This window comes from Condylura cristata, unplaced genomic scaffold (genome assembly GCF_000260355.1).
Source record: "Condylura cristata isolate star-nosed mole 26May11 unplaced genomic scaffold, ConCri1.0 scaffold00004, whole genome shotgun sequence".
Lineage (NCBI taxonomy): Eukaryota > Metazoa > Chordata > Mammalia > Eulipotyphla > Talpidae > Condylura > Condylura cristata.
The window spans coordinates 71050463-71067456 of NW_004567105.1; the positions used below are offsets into that span (position 1 = coordinate 71050463).

The 16994-nt window shown below is 41.1% G+C and overlaps 1 protein-coding gene across 3 annotated transcripts in view; it reads left to right on the forward strand.

Moving 5' to 3' along the window:
• Positions 1-16994, forward strand: part of GLB1 (galactosidase, beta 1) — a 65747-nt gene that overhangs the window by 28378 nt on the left and 20375 nt on the right. For all 3 annotated transcript variants that reach the window (XM_012720442.1, XM_012720444.1, XM_012720443.1), the window contains 5 exons: positions 788-909; positions 993-1033; positions 3961-4073; positions 15448-15522; positions 16882-16971. In XM_012720442.1, the coding sequence (XP_012575896.1) occupies positions 788-909; positions 993-1033; positions 3961-4073; positions 15448-15522; positions 16882-16971 (441 nt within the window). The remainder of the gene's footprint in view (positions 1-787; positions 910-992; positions 1034-3960; positions 4074-15447; positions 15523-16881; positions 16972-16994) is intronic.

Genomic DNA, 16994 nt, shown 5'->3' on the forward strand with positions numbered 1-16994 from the left:
GGTCAGGAGAGGTCTGCCGCGCCATGTGGGTCACTCCCTGGGCTGGAATTGAACTGAACTCAGACTGCAGTGGCTGTGGATAATAGCTTCGTAGTGCTGTGCTTTAACCCACTGCACCATCCAGGAGGGCCCGTGGGCACACACATTTGCACAAAAAAGTTCTTTCTGATTCGGTCTCCTCTTAGCAAGCTGTTCAGAACCTGCAACCACAGACTCGGGGTAGAGCTACTTCCAAGAGCCTGAGATAAGCAGTTCCCACAACACACCCAGCACACTCAGATTTCTTTTTCTTTGTCTATAACAGACCAAGGACTTGGCAGGGTGTAGTGCCCAAAAGATGCATGAAGTATGTGGGGGCTGGCTGGCAGAAAACCTGGATGAATCTATCTCACTTTAACTCAACTTGAATTAAATCTGAAATCAAATTTGAAAATATGAATTCACACAAAGGGTGAATTTGAAGAGGATTCCTTTTATAAAAATGTTTTGCCATTTGATTCTTTTGCCCGACAAACTCTCTCTTTAAAGGGGGAATTGGTTTGGGGGAAAAAAAACTGTCACAGTTAGAACTTTTTAGTTATACCATAGTGTTGGCCCCTGAGAGTTGAGTTTGGACAAAGCCATTATGGAAGCCCTCACCGGCCCCCGACTCTGGATGAAGCTGTGGTTATCAGGTCCTCTCTCCAGCTGCCCTTGGGTGGAGAACCTAGGCTTACAGTTACAGGGAAGCTGTAGTGTTTGAAAGTTGTTGGTTTATCCTAAGCTCCACATTCCTTTCTCTTTTTAGGTAAATTCTGAATTCTACACTGGCTGGTTAGACCACTGGGGTCAGCCTCACTCTACAGTGAAGACTGAAAACGTGGTGTCCTCGCTCTATAACATGCTTGTCCTTGGAGCAAGCGTGAACTTGTGAGTTAAATCTGGAGGAGAGGGCGCCCTCCACACCTGTGGGCTCACAGTGAAGTGTTACCTGTTCTTTTGTTTCCCTGTAGGTACATGTTCATAGGTGGGACCAATTTTGCCTATTGGAACGGTAAGAGCAATTTAACATCTGTTTATAGAAGCTTATGCCAGAAAATTCTGGTGCTTGATTTTGGCAAGGCGCGCCTACAGAAAATTTTGATTTTCTATTTTTGTCTTCTCCTAAATTTTCGACTATGTAAGAGTCATCTCTATAATTTAAAAGAAATTATTTGTATTTTAAAAAAATTGTAGAGAACATAACTTGTGCATTTAGAAACTTCATTGTCTTAAACCAGACTAACTGGGTGAGGCTCAGTTACAGCCTCAAGCTATTGCTTATTTGTTCATATACTATGATGTAATCTTTTTTTTAACATTTTGCTTTGTTGAGCTATATTACACACTATAAAATTCATGATTTTAAAGTATGATTCAGGGGTATTTGCTATATCAGCATCTAATTCCAGAACATCCTCATTATCCCAAGAAGAAATCACGTACCCAAGCAACTCCCCACTCGCTCTCCTCCCAGGATTTCACAACTGCTATTCTCTTTCTCTGTGGATTTGCCCATTCCGGATATTCTGTATAAACAGATACCATACAATATGGACTGTCCTTTATGTTTGATTTCTGTCATATAGCATAATCTTCTCAAGGTTCATCTGTGTTATAGCATGTATCATTCCTTCATTCCTTTTCATTGCTGAATAATATTCTATCATGTGGATGTTCATCGTGTTGTTTATCCATTCATCAGTTGTTAGACATTGGGTTGCTTCCACTTTGAGGTGGTCATGAATAATGAATGAGCATTGATGCATACCTCTCTGTTTGAATCCCTTGTTCAATTATTTGGGGCTTGTACTTAAGAATGGAGTTGCCAGGTCACGTGGTAGAGCTTGAGAAACTGCCACAGCGCTTCCAAAGCGATGCATCGTTTTACATTTTTGTGTGGTCTTTTTGGTAGGAAAATTCATGACAAAATTCTCTTCATTGCCGTTAATCTTGCAAAAACAGATCATTCTATATTGTTTTTCTCGAAGCCTCATTCCTCACCTCTTTTCACATCTGCGCTTTATTCTCTGAATCAGTGAGGATGCTCTCATGCCTCTGATGAGTTTGGAGACTTAGTTTGGGCCCTACTTGTCAGCGTTTACAATCAGATACTGTCAACTCTTAATCAAGTTTCTCCTTTGAGCTGCTATCTTTTCTGTGGATTGGGATGGACTAGGAGAAGACTTTGCGAGCTATTATTACTGTTATAACTGTGACTAGAGCTAAGCCATGGAGATATTGCAGATGTCGGCTGTCACTGTCAAGTTTTACTTATTGAAGTTTTAGATCATTTCTGTGTATCTGTCTTCTCCTTAAAAACAGTTAAGACTGATGGGATTCCACCAGGCTGCCCTGCATGCCATTGAGACAAAACATCCAATCCAGAAATAAAGACTTACAGTTTGGAGAACTTTACAGCTCATGAAACAATCAATGTAGATTCTGGTCAGAGGACTAATGAGAAAGAGGCTCTGGAGCAATGGCCTGACCCTCAGCCTAACACTGTCCACTCACCTTCAGCCTAACTCTGTCCACACCAACACTGGTAGGATCCCCCACAGGGCTTCATCATTCCTGAGCTGTGTCAGAGGGATTTGCTACAAAATCTTAGGTGAACTATCAAATTTTGTGCCTTGCTTATTTAAAAAGTAGGTTAGTTATGAGATTGCCCTAAGATAACTCTCTGCTCACTCATACATTTGCATTGCAAAATGCTCTCTGGAGTAGGAGGGCGGGGGTGGCCCTGAGCCCTGTGGTCCTCAGACTGCAGCGTCAGCTCCCCGGAATCTGTCAGAAATGTAGTTTCACAGACTGGCTGAGTCAGTGTCTGAGTGGGACTTAGGAGTCTGAGTTTTAATAAGCATCGTGACTCTCCTGCATGGCTAAGTTCTCCAAAAACTGGTGTGGGCATAGAGTCCCCGCCTAATATTGCACATAACCTGTCTGTGACCATCACCTGGGACAAGGTTGGACACCTCTGGCCTAGCTTCTGCCCCTTGGATAATAATTTCCCAGCCATTTGCTTTTGTAGTCTTCTGGTTCCATAGTATTGGCATTATTTAATGGTCTTGTGGACACGACATCCCCCTGGAACAGACGCTGGGATATCCAGCAGGGAGTTTATCCTAGGACCAGCACCTATGAGAGACTGGGGAGCGGGACTGGGTAGATGGAGAACATGGACTATGAGGCAATTTCAGAATTGACTGGGGTCATTCGAGAGGTGACTTGTACTGGGGTACTCCTTTCAGGCCAGGGGACCAGATTTTCTATCTCTACACTGGTCAGTCATTGAAATGACCTTTCCCAGCGGGGTCTTATCCTTGGGGTAAAGCATTACAGCTGAGACCAGTTTGCTGAGAGGGATCTGTGGGACCCCTTGGCCTCAGCAGCCAGGCTGTGAAGCTGGGAATGAAGGAGCTGGGTTCTGAAAGGGGATGGAGAGACACAGCATCCCTGCCTTGGTGGCTGGCATTCCCAACGCCTTAAGGTTATCTGGAATCTCTGCTGGCCATCCTGTGTTGAGATCATCTCCCATTTTGTTTGGCCCCATAGCCCCACAGCTGTCTTTGGCTGCGATCCTGAGAAGATTGCGGACAGCAGGACGGACCGTCAGAGGCGCTCAGGCCCTAAGTCCTGCCATCACTGGGTAGTGGCCGGGAGCAGGTCTAGTTAGCTTCAGATTTCCTGCTCCTCTGGTGATGGTGACACCTGCAGTAGTCGTAGCTAAGTTTCCATTAGCCAGTGGATGGGGAACATGCTTGGGAGACACAAAGGACCTTGCCTGCAGGAGGAAATCTGGCATCCTGAGAGCCCACTTTGTTGCTGGTCTAATGTGTCCTTTATTTTCTCCCTCCACAGTGCTGAGCCCACAAACCCCAAAGAGGTCCCAGGGCTGAGCCTTTGGTAGTCATTAGTGGGGTGTTTTTTGTTTTCCAGGGGCCAACACACCCTACCAAGCGCAGCCTACCAGCTACGACTATGACGCCCCCCTGACTGAGGCAGGGGACCTCACTGAGAAGTATTTTGCTGTGCGAAATGTTATTAAGAAGGTGGGTCTTGCCTAGGCTGGGGAGGGCTGGTGTTGGACGAGCCTGCCGGAGCCTCTCTATGCTCCGTAGACAACTCCCTAGAGGCTTTATTCAAGACTGGTTAGAAGACATGCAGATGGACAGCTAGAGCCTTGGCCCCCCTCTTATTAAGGGTGAGTCTGCACAGAGGTCACCTCCTGGTCTACTCATTTGTAGAACCAGCCACACTGCACCTGGGTGTCTCATAAATATTAAGAAGAACAATTAGAAGCATCCTGTACGGTCCTGACTGTACATGTTGTCCAATAATGGTGCTGTGAGTGTCATATAAATGAAAGATGAGAATAGCTGAAGGATCCAGAAGTGAACAGTCAGCATTGCTTCAGCTCTCTACTGGGGACAAGTGATTGCTGTTCCCCCCGGCCTGCCCCTACCTGAACTGCTTAGTCCTGCTAATGTGACCTTTTGAGGCGGCTCAGGGACCCAGGTGGGGTTTCCTGTCTCTGCTGTGGGTTTTTTTAAAGAAACCCACAGTTTTTTTGCTCCGTCACCTGAGTTTTGAAGTTAAAAAACAAAGGTTTTCTGCATATTTTTTTTCTTTTGTTTTAAAATATATTGAGGTTCAATTTAAGTCTAGGTGTTAAATTAGATCGAAAATATTTTATACAGAAAAATATGATCTTTACTTAGATACCCTTAGAATTTCTCCACTTCACCAAAATTTGAGATGTATGATTAAAACGTTACTTACATTATTTTTTACTATGGTTTGACATCTGCTTAATTTATAGTGATGACTCCCCAGCTTTTATGTTTGTTTTTTGTTTACATTCCTACCTTTATTATTTTCTTCCTTTGAAGCTTTTGAAGCTTGCCTTCTATATTCACGACTGTATTTTGCGTTCAAGCATTGCTATAAATCTAGCTCATAAATTTTGACATGTAATATATTTGCTCCTACACATACTTATTTTGATTTTTCTTTGACCTTTGAATTATTTAAAAGTGTGTTTTTCAATGATTAAGCATAAGTATTTTTCTAGCTTGTTGATGTATATTATATAATAAGACCTCAATATTGTCAGTGGGTTCCTAGAAACCCTTGACTTTAAGCAAAACAACATAGAATGAAATCATTGTGACTGCAGGCTAACTGATGCACACAAGAGTTGAGGTCCTACAGAGCATATTTATGGCCACATAAATAGCACTAAACCTCTAATCAGAGACCCCAAATCTTTCAGTATTAAGCAATCTTTTATGCTCATTTATTCATTCATTTTCCAGTCTGCTTATTTCAGCTGCTATTCAGGCAGCTTGGGGTACACATTGGGATCCTACCCAGGACAATACACCCTTCCATCATGGGGTACACTACATACACACCCACACTTATGAATTCATGCCAATTAAAGTAGCCTGCACATCTTTGGTCTGTGGGAAGAAACCAAAGAAAACCCACATAGACATGGAGAGAATGTGCAAACTCCACAGAGTGGCCCTAACATAGAGCTGATTTTTTTCCCCTCATCATTGTTATAGCAAAATGGCATTGAAAGGAAAGATGCTATTCAGTGACCCACCATATTTGCATTCTAGCTACAGAATGTAGTCTATCTGACCCCAACCCCATGAAACTTGTTGAGCCTAGTTTTAAAAGCTGACACACACCAACATTAATATTCCATGTATTCTGAAAAGGTTATACATTTTATAATTGTGGAAATAATCGGTACATATATCCATTAAGTTTATAGATGATTTTTTATTAAACCTTATTTTCTTACAAACCTTATTTTCTTACATCATTGTTCATTTTTGTACAATATTTGATTTCTCTGCTCAGGTGTAGACCCCATAAATCCGTCACCACACCACCAACCATGAACCATCACCACAGTCCCTTGTGCTCTTCCCTTTCCTATTTTGATCCGTCTTCCTCCTTCTCCCCTGCTGTGTACCTCAGATCTATAGTTTGCCTGCAAGTTTTGTCTGTTTTTTTTTTTGACCCTTTGTTTGGTTTCCCTATATTCCTCCTATAAGTGAAACTATCAATTTTCTTTTTCCTTCTGACTTACTTCACTGAGCATAATCCCTTCTAGCTCCATCCATGTTGCTGCAAGTGGCATGAGTTTGTCATTTTTAATGGCTGAGTAGTATTCCATGTAGATACACTACATCTTCTTGATCCATTCATCTGTTTTTTGGCATTTAGACTGTTTCCATATCTTAACTATTGTAAATAGTATTGCAGTAAACATAGGAGTGCAAGTTTCCTTAGAATGAATGTTCTTGTGGCCTTGGAGTGGAATTGTTAGCTCCACTTGTAGTCTGAGGAACCTCCACGCAGCTTTCCCTAGTGGTAGGGCCAGTTTGCATTCCCACCGGCACCCTTTTTCTGCACATCCTCTCCATAAGTTTATCAACTAGATGTTGTTGATATCTGCTATCCTCCTGAGTTGTTTTGTTTTTACCAGTTTATTCTTTCCTTTTCTGAGAGGGTTGTGTTTATTGTTTTTCTTTGTAGTTTTGTCAGGTTTTGGCCATGTTATTGGGTATGCAAATTGAGAATTAAATCCTCTATTTCATTTTGTGGTAACCTATCATTCACAGTGGTTTTTTGCCTTCAAGTAATTGCTGTCTGTTGTTAATATTGTTTGCTTTTGCGTAGCACTGTCTGATAGATCTTTTACAACACTTATAAATGTGTGTGTGTGTGTGTATATATATATATATATGTATATATGTTTCATGTGGCCCTTGTGAATAGGATATAGCTGGATTTTTTTACCTGTTTGTCTTTTAACTGGTGATTTTTTTATGCTTATTCATTTTAACCCCTGAAACAATAATTTCAACCATCGTATCTTATAATCTATGTGCCTACCTTTTCTTTTTTCTGTTTTTTTTCCCCCTTTACTACTTTCTTTTGAATGGTTTGAGTTATTTTTCCCTTATCTCTCCACTCACTATTTGGACATTATTTACTATATTTTTCTGACGCTGCTGTGCTCTCTAATATGTACACATTCTCCTTTCATTTATTTAAGCATACCAAGATGCGTCTGGTCCATATCTGTATTGGATAACTTCAGCACCCAAAAATTTTCAGTCGAATAATGCTCTGTGTTTCCGTGAGCTCTAGTTCATGAGACGGGTTTTTTTTTGTGTTGGTTATGAATTTGGCTGCATACTCATTTTCTTAAATCTTTATCTGTATAAGGATTGTTTGAGGTTTGAGGTGAGAGGTGGTTAAAACACCAAACATTTGTTATCTCACACAGTTTAGGGTAAAGAATCTAGAGGTGACTTAATTGGATGTTCTATCTCGTGAACTAGAGTTGCAATTAAGCCACTGGTCAAACTACAGACCCCAAAGACTTGACTGGGGATGAAGGATCAATTTCTCATAGTACTTGCTTAGATGATAGCAGGTCATTTCAGTTCCTGGACATTATGGAGTTGTTCAGCAGGCTGCTCCTCAGAGTGAACAATGAGAGAGAGAAAAAGAGAGAGAAACAACCTTGAAGATGGAGGTTATTACCTGAACTCGTCATTTCTGCTATATTCTTTTCACTAGGAGGAAATTCACTAGAAGCAGATCATATTCAGAACAATTAAGTTTCACTTATTGAGGGAAGCAGTAGCAGAGAATGGCTGATGGGTTAAAAAACCACCACATCCCCTTACACTTAGGGCCCAGCTATAACAGTAAATAATCACAGACAGGATTTGGTTATGTCACTAACCAAGTAAACATAGATTTAGTTATTTCCTTTTTTGGTGTTTATTGTTAGAGATGGTACAGACTCCTATGTGACTTTGATACTCACTAGAGTTGGAGAACCCTTGACTTGGACTGGGGAAAGGAATCGCAGGGAAAAAACTGCTTTGCAATTAGCCTCACTCAATTCTCCTTTCTGTCCTTGTTATATGAGCTATAAAATGAATAGTTCTAAAAGAAAAACACTGATGAGTTCCATTATTGTGGCATTTTTCAGTGTCCAGGGTTCTTTTTTCTGTAAAAAAACAATCTTGACTTCGTATGTAGCTAAATGTGTGACTTCTCTCCTTTATGGCCATTTTCCCTCTCTAGTCATATACACAAACTCCCTTAGAATGCTTATGCTTCTGTGCTTTCATCTAAGAATTTTTTAATTAATTTTTTTACATCAATTTCATACATTTGCTCTCTACCTCAGGCGTGGCCCCCAGATCTCTCCCACCACCACAGCACCCCTGGCCCATCACCACAGTCCCTTGCACTCTCCTCTCCTCTCTTTGACCCCTCTTCTCCCCCGTCCCTGCGGAGTGCCTCAGCTCTATGGTCAGTTTCCAAGTTTTATGTTTTTCCTGATCTTTTGTTCACTTTCCCTATAGTACACATACAAGTGAAACCATTTGCTTTTTTTCTCTTTCCTTCTGGCTTATTTCACTGAGCATGATCCCTTCTAGCTCCATCCATGCTGCTGTGAATGGCAGAGGTTTTATCTTTTTTGGTCGCTGAATAGTATTCCATTGTGTAGATATACCACATGCTTTTGATCCAGTCATCAGTTTGGGGGCATTTAGGTTTTTTCCACATCTTAACTATTCTAGAGAGAAGCACGAGATTTTGAAATGGCAGTGTGGACTGACTGAAACAGGGATTTATACTTCCAATCTCAAGTGAAACTACCTCCCTTCAGGACTCTCCCAGCATGCTGTTCATCTCTTCCTACCGTCTGGTATAAGCATCCTCCTCTATACTTCCTCCTTGATCTACAGGTGACATGGTGTCCTGTTCACTGAGAATCTTAATGCTGTCGAATGAGCCTGGGCAAGGAGCTTGGGGTATAGATCATGGGGTGCCTTTCAAGTACTGTCAGGCAGAAAGTGATAGAGTTAAACATTTCAAAAAGGTTATTGGGTGTCGCACCACATATAAAGCTAAACAAATAAAGGTATTTTAAGTATACAATATTTCAATATTAAAATAGTCACAAACATCATAAAAGTTCAAGGGTTGTTTTGGATTTATTTTGCCTTTGCAATGCCTCTGCCGTCCTCCTTTCCTTTCATCCCCGAGGCCACTTGCTGCATTGTTGTGTCTGCACGTGGCAACGGGTTGTCAACTTTTTCTCTAGAAAGCCTGGGAATCTTCCACTTTCGTGCGGCTGATTGAAATTTGGTTTTTGGTATTGATAGTTTCGGAAAACAGAAGAACTTCATGTTTTGTAACTGATGACGAGATATAAACATTGAGGACTGTTATCGACATGGCAAATCTCTCAAATCCTTTCACATAGGAGCTGGAATATTTGAAAGGCATTTTCAGATAGGTTCTGATCCCATACATTTCAAACTTTGCTTTTCTGCAACCCACAGACTCCTGGGGGCCTGGGGAGCCAGGGGCTTCATCCTGTGGCAGGTGAGTCAGTCTAGTGGGCCGTGGAATGATCCGAGCACACTAGCTACCAACCCACAGAGGTGACGGTGACCCGTGTAAATGTGTTCTACACGGAATTAAAGAAGCCCCATCTCATCTCCCCTTTGGCTGGCCCCCAACAATGCCTGTAGCTACTTTGAACTCTCCTGACAGGACGTGTGACACAGGGAAGCTGGAAGAGACGAGGGTCTCAGCCTGTTGTGATTAAATTGTAATACTTTTGCAAATTTCACAAAAACTTTTGTGAATGTGGACACACTGCCAGGACCCCTTCTCCTGACCCCCAGATGAGCTGGCAGGCTGAGGTAGGACCAGGGAAGGAGATGATGGCAGGGACTGCCAGTAGTGAAAAGGAAACAAGAGATTTGAAAAGTATTTAGGATCTATAGTGCCGCAAACAAAAAGTTATAACAGCAACATAGTAGTGTTTATTGGGAAACAAAGCCACTGAAGAAAAGACAGATTGCAGTGTGTGGAGAGAGACCCATGTGCACTTCCTTCGCAGTCCAATGCTAACAACCCCCTAACCAACCTCTGGGCGACCTTCCCCACAGTGCTCTTCCCCCAGGAGAGTCACCTGCAGTGGGAGATGCAGCCATGTTGAGTTCTGTAGTTTGCTCATTTCTATATGCACGTGGCTACTCTCTTACTAGCCTCCAACCACTTCGAAGTAGCATTCTAATGACTGATGTTCACCACTGAATGCAGATATAAGGGAATAGGCGGCATCCGGGTTACGACCTTGGAAGAGATCAGCAGCTAAGACAGGATTGAAGAGAATGGCAGCTGACCTAGGTGGGCCTAAGCTCCGTTCTGGCCTCGTTTGGTTCAGGTACCTCTGGAGTGAAAAGATTCAGAACGAATCTTCCACTGTATCATCAGCAGAAGTGGAAGCTGCAGTCCAGGGAAGCTGAGCTCACACGTGGAGAGCCAGTTTGCCCAACAAAAGACAAACATAGGCGAGCCCAGGCACTGACCCAGTGGGCCGCGTAGGGTGGACCATGAAGGAGTCAGTAGCTTAAAAAAAAGGGGGGGGGTGTTTGTTATGAGACTTGTTAGCTAATTTGTGAATTATATACATCCTCTTGCATTGGGGATGTGAAATGGGGCTGAGAATACCTTTTATAGGTCATTTTCTGGCTTTTTTCCTCCATCAAAACTTACAGTGTGGAATGGGCCTCCTCAGTAACCCTTTTCAGAGCTGGGTAGTGACAGACGACCTCTTTCCCTGACATGGGGATATCAGATTCACCAGCATATGCTCAGCGGTGAGGGCTCCGGGCTGCCTCTTCCCTTATGACTGTTAAAGGGCATGAAAGAAATTAATGACATTATGTCTTCTAATGTCGTCTCTTTGGTGTGGGTAAAACTTAGCCAGCTCTGGTTAACACTTTGACCTTGAAGATGAACCGAATGACTGTAGGGCAGTGCCCTTCTTCTCCCTGAGAGGGGCAGTGGTGAGTTTCTATTGACCGCTTTTGGATTAATTTCAGACCAATTTTTAAAAATAATTTCATTCTAATTTTTCATATGCTTGATCTGAAAACTATAATTAAAACACAGATTATTGTGGCATTAGAAAGTTTCAGAATATAGTGTTTTGGTATATTCTTTCATTTCTTTTCGGTAACACTACTTGTTGAGGAGGTTAGGTGTTTCTATATGATAATGAGAAATCCCCAAATTATTAAAAATAAAAGACAGAAGATTGTGGCAAATGGGATGGACAGAGATGGCTTAATATTGATATTCTAATGAGTTCATATCACTGATTTCAAAACCAAGATCCAGATAGATAATTGGCTGAAAAACAAGTCTAGATAAGTGGTTGAAATTTTCGATGAATACGACATTAAAAATCATATAAAATGTTTCTATCATTTTAAAGACCTAGTTGCCCTTCACAGGAAACTATATTTAAAGAAAAAATTAAAGATAAGTTGCTCATTGCAATATTATTTATAAAATCAAAAATTGGAAATAATTCAACTATTGTTGTAAGAATGATTATGTAAATTCTTTCATATCCTTTTGAATGTAATACACAATAATAAAATTGTCAGGCAGTGGAGTGTACAAAGTTACCCTTTTCTTTAATCATACATGTACATAAGGGGAGAGTTTAGGAGCAAAATTGTAAAAGAGAAAGTTTGGGTCTTTGAAATTTGGGGGTGGGATGAACTTCAAAATTCGGAGTTTTGAAATTATGGGTGAAGATACTTTTTATTCTGTTATTACAACAATAAAGGTAGCACAATGGAGCAACAGAAACTGCTGTTGGTGTGGAGTCAAAATCCCAGCTGCCTCCCTGACCCTCGCTATAATCTTGAGAAACACCCCCGTCTCATCTCTAAAAGAAAATAACTAGCTTAGAGGCTGACTAGAAAATGAGGTGTCAAAATCGGCACGTAACCCCTCTCATACAGTAACGAAATGTTGGTGGTATAGAGGGGTCCGTGTGACGGCTGTCTCTTCCGACGTGGGAGAAGAGATTGCAGAGCTGTTTAGATGGGAATCCCCCCGACTTTAGAGTTAGACATGACATGGTCCCTACGATGTGCAGGTGAGTAGGGAAACGCAGAAAAAAAATCATAGGCTGCCTATGGGATCATTTTCTGATTTTACTAGCTAGGATGTGAGGTGGAAGTGATGGTGGAGTAGGTCAGTTGCCAAAGGAGAAGGAATGGAGTCTGGGCTGAAGAGGGAACTTGCAGAGAAATGTGTCACCTTCTCTGTTTATAATCAATAGAAACTCTGGCCTGACGTTCATTTTAAAATGCATGATGATCATTTTTAATAGGATCTGTTTAAATTTCACAGAAATTTAGGTTCATAGAATATTAGAAATTCTAAGGACTTTCAAGTCAAGATGGCTATCTCATTTCCCTTTCAAAATGTTACTAAATGATAGCTATGAAGTCAACAAGATGGAAGCTGTCTGTGCATGAGAGATTTCAAAACATATTTGGGATGGTTAGACATTTAAGAACATTTTTTAAACCTTCAACAGGAAAGAGAAAGACTGAGCTGAAATAACAGAAAACTATCCCTAAGGCAACAGATAATTCAGGGGACAGGAGAGCTCTGAAACAAAACTCTCAAGTTTATGGTCTTCTGAGAGGTGTGAGGAGATACAGCATCTATGAGAACAGGGCGCTTTGAAAAAGGAGCAGTGGAGAAAAAGTAAGAGTTCTTGGAAACTAAATATAATCTCCTGAAGATTAGAGCCTCAAGCCAGGGATGGAAATGAGAGATAAGAGATGAGTTATGTAATGCAGGCTCTAGATGTTTAACTTGCTTTTTCGTAATTACTGTTTTTATTGAGGTAATGTTGCTTTACAACCTTTTGTTGTAAACCTTTTGACTCAGGCGTACATAGACTCACACCTCTTCAGATGTACATCAGCAAACTGCACCCACCGCCAAAGCACCATCATCCACCACCAAGGATGTAGCCTTGGTTCCCGCCCCTCACCCTCCTCTAACTTATTTGTAAGGGAGGAAAAAAAGGAGGAAAAGAAAAAATCAAAGAAGACAGAATTTTTTCCAAAGCAGGAAAGGATATGAGTTACCCAGCAAAATAAAAGTGAAAAACCAGACATATCTTTGGCAAGTTTAGAACACAGAATAGAGTGCCTGGAAGTTTTGAGAGAGAAAAAGCCAGTCACCTTTAAGCATACAAGAATAACAAGATTTTTGACACAGAATTCTGTGCCCATCCATATCGTCAACTACATTTGGCATTTTCAAACATTCAAAGCTTTAGGAAGCTCACCCGCCACGTAGCAGTTGCTGGGAAGTTACTTGACATTGCTTCAGTGAAATGAGGAAGTCACAGGAAGAGAGATGAGAAACAAAATCTGGAAGTCAGGAAAACATGAAGAGAAATCTTAGCGTATCAAGCCCATAGGCGAGCTAGTCCTTTTGGGCAAGAAGACTGAGGTTTCCAGTGGGGAAGTTTGTAGGGGACAGACGATATTTGAAGAAACTTGATACCATCTTTAGAAATTTTGGAATAAGAAAATAGTCAATTAGAAAGCCCAGTGGGAGAAAGAACACAGAAGGCTGAACCCACAGAACATGCCTTTGTGGTATACACCACTGAACTGTGCAGAGGAATACTTATAAAATTGTAATTATGTGAGCACTGTTGATTGTTTTTGAATTGTTAGAGTCAACATAAAGATGAAAGGAGAACTTATAGCTCTCAGACAGGCCTTTAACCTTGACAATGTGTTAGTATAGCTGATGTTTTAGAGGTGAAAGTAGAGAGAACTCAGGGACATACAAATAGCCTATCTTTAACAGTTTGGTCACAGGAGCCTTCCTGGTGACACAAGGGTTAAAGTCTCAGCACTATCAAGCTGTCACCAGCCACTGAACCCACACAGCAGACCTCTCCTTTCTCATCCGCTGTTCCCCATGGCAGTGTACTTCGTCAATTTGCCTGTTCTGCCCCCTGCTCTGTCTCTGGTGAATCCTCACTCCCTGCATCTCTGACCTATATCCCAGTTCTTGTTTGCATACATAAATAAAAATAAAACTTAAAAAAAATTAATAAAGGTCAGGCTCAAAGGGTAAATGTCTTAATGAATGGAACAAAGGGATTGAATTTTATTTAAAGCTACAAAGGTAACCAGTAGAGAAACTGAAAATGGTGTTATAATCATGTTGACAAGAAAGAGCTCTCTGGAACAATACAAATAAACTAAAATATATCAGAGAAGTCAATGCTAACCAATGTTTCTTGATCAAGCAAGAAACAGCAGGTAAATATGCTTATTGATGTGTATATACCAATACATATTTAATACTTGAGATTTTTATTCATAGTGTCATAGCTAAAAAGAACTCAAACTTATAGAAAAGAGGGCCCTCCCTGGTGGCACAGTGGGTTAGAGCACAGCACTATGAAGCTACCACAGCCACTGCAGCACGAGTTTGAGTCCCACCCAGGGGGTGACCCACATGGCACGGCAGACCTCTCCTGACCCACCCTCTGCTCCCCTCAGCAGTGTATTTCAGTCCATCTGCCTGTTCTGCTCCCACTCTGTCTGGTGAATCCTCTCACCGCCCACACCCCTGGCCTGTACTCCACATAAATAAATAACTCTGAAAAAAAACTTACAGAAAAGTTTCAAGAATAAAAGAGCACAAAGATCATGTATGTTGTGCACCCACATTCATCCACAGCACCATTTCACTCTTTTTGTTCCATCATTTGCCCTCATCTGTCTTTTTTTTTTTTTTAGCAAAGAAGAATTGGGGTGCAAACCAGAAGTGTGGGGGGTGAGATTATTCACCAGAGACAGAGTAGGGAGCAGAACAGGCAGATCCACTGAAATAATACACTGCTGAGGGGAGCAGCGGGCGGGACAGGACACCATGTGGTCACCTCCCTGGCCAGGAATCAAACTCAGGCCCTGCAGTGATGGTGCTGAGACTTAATCCCTACCCACCAGAAAGCCCTCATCTGTCTTCTTAACCACTGGAGGGCTGTATCCATTATGACCATTTCCCCTTATATGCTTCAGTACCAGTGTACTTTTATAGGAAGGAGAATGCTCATATATAACCACAAGTTTGACACTAATAGAAAACTTTAACCCACAAATCAGATTTAATGTACAAATAGTCTCTTTGATATTGGCCATCTCCCTTCAGATTCTATTTTGTCACGTATCTTTTATTTTTCTTCCCCCACTCTAGTCTTCCAGATGTCACCTCATCTGACTGCTTGTTTTTGCTGTTTTGAAAGTCTTTTGTTCTATCATTGTTTGAATGGTCCCTCACACCCAAAACACAGACACACATTTAGAAGTAAAACTATATCAGATTCTGTTTTTGAGAAAATCTTTTAATTCTTTGTCTTTCCAAAAATTCTTTTTAAAAAAATGAATTTTCTGCATATAGTTCTGAATGTTGAATCTTTTTGTCTTTTCTGTCTTTATCCACCTTGATTTACAGTTTGCTAATGTACCAGAAGGTTTTATCCCTCCATCCACACCAAAATTTGCATATGGAAAAGTTACTCTGGAAAAGGTAAGACAGAAAAATTGAAGTGTTGAGAAAGTAGAATTTAGACACCATGAATGAAAGTGTTGTGTTACGCCTGGGGAACTGGATCACTGTTTTTCTGTGAATTTGTTATTTGTGAGTGTGCTGGGGTAGATGATGTTTCTGAGGAAGGGGGTGATAATAAGAGGCGATGAATGCATGTTGACAGGATGAGCAGTGGGCGGGGATAGGAAGCTTCTTAGATAACTGAAGCAAATGGACTGAATAATCAATTGTCAAGTTAACAGTTCCAGAAGCCCTGAATAACGTCACCATGTTGTTACGGCTGGGAGTTCTTTCTCCATAATTCACCCATTTCTTAGAAGTTTTCTCCAAAGTCATGGGCATTTTGATAGGTCCGAGTCTTAAATTATGCAACCCTATCGCAAAATCCTGTCCTAATTTTCTTGATCTATGAGTTATCTGATAAATGGGGCTGGGTGGAGAGGATTAGAAATTAATAAAAGGAAGTGAGGGCATTTTATTCTAGGGAAAAAAGAAAAAACAAGAATTTTCACTAAACAGTCATGAGTGACGTAAACCCATTTGTTTTGACCACCTGTGTCTTCTGGTTTTCCCCTCATCATCCCTAAACTCCTACGGCTGTTAAGTCATAAGAAAAACAAAACATGAAGAATTACGTATTTCTTAAGAATCTTGGTATTCTAAAATAGCATCATAATTTTGATCTTGAAACAAAATGCCAAACATGACTGCACAGTTGTTCCACTGAAGTGCTTTGATGTATAACAGACAGCTCTGTGACATTTTCCACCTGGTGGCAGATACATGTGTTACATTCTAAGAAAGTGTGGTCTCTTTGCTTGACTAACCAAATTTTAATCACTCTTATAAAAGCAGCATCTTCTACTTGTTGACTGCTACTGCTACTTAAGGAAAAGGGTGGTTAGTTTTAAAGCTGGGAATTATTACTTTTCATGCAATAGAAAATGACCCCACTATTTAATACAAAGTTGCTAAAACAAAGCTAGCTTAGTATCAATAGTATATTCTTTTTACCAGGAAGCAAAATTGTGCAAGCAGAAACAGCTTTGGTTGGTAACTAAAAATGTGAAGACAGCAAATCAGTGTAGAACCTCGCAGGAAGTTGTGTTTCTAAATAGGCAAGTTTGAAACTCGTTTTAGGAGGACCAGCATTTATTTTCCATTAAGAATTAGAGAATGGATGAAGAGGGTTGGAGGTCACTGGGAAGCAGCATTGAGTCGGATTTGAACAATTAGGTTTATTTAGGGGTTTGGTCCAACCCAGTAAGGTCTTTGATAATTTGCAAGTCCCTTGTCCTCAGTGCTCAGTGAGTGGATGCTGCTTTTGTTTCTTTTCAGCTGAAGACAGTGGAGGAGGCTCTGAGCATTCTGAGTCCCGCTGGACCCATACAAAGCCATTATCCCTTGACATTTATACAGGTGAAACAGGTAGGCCTACAAAGGTAATGCAT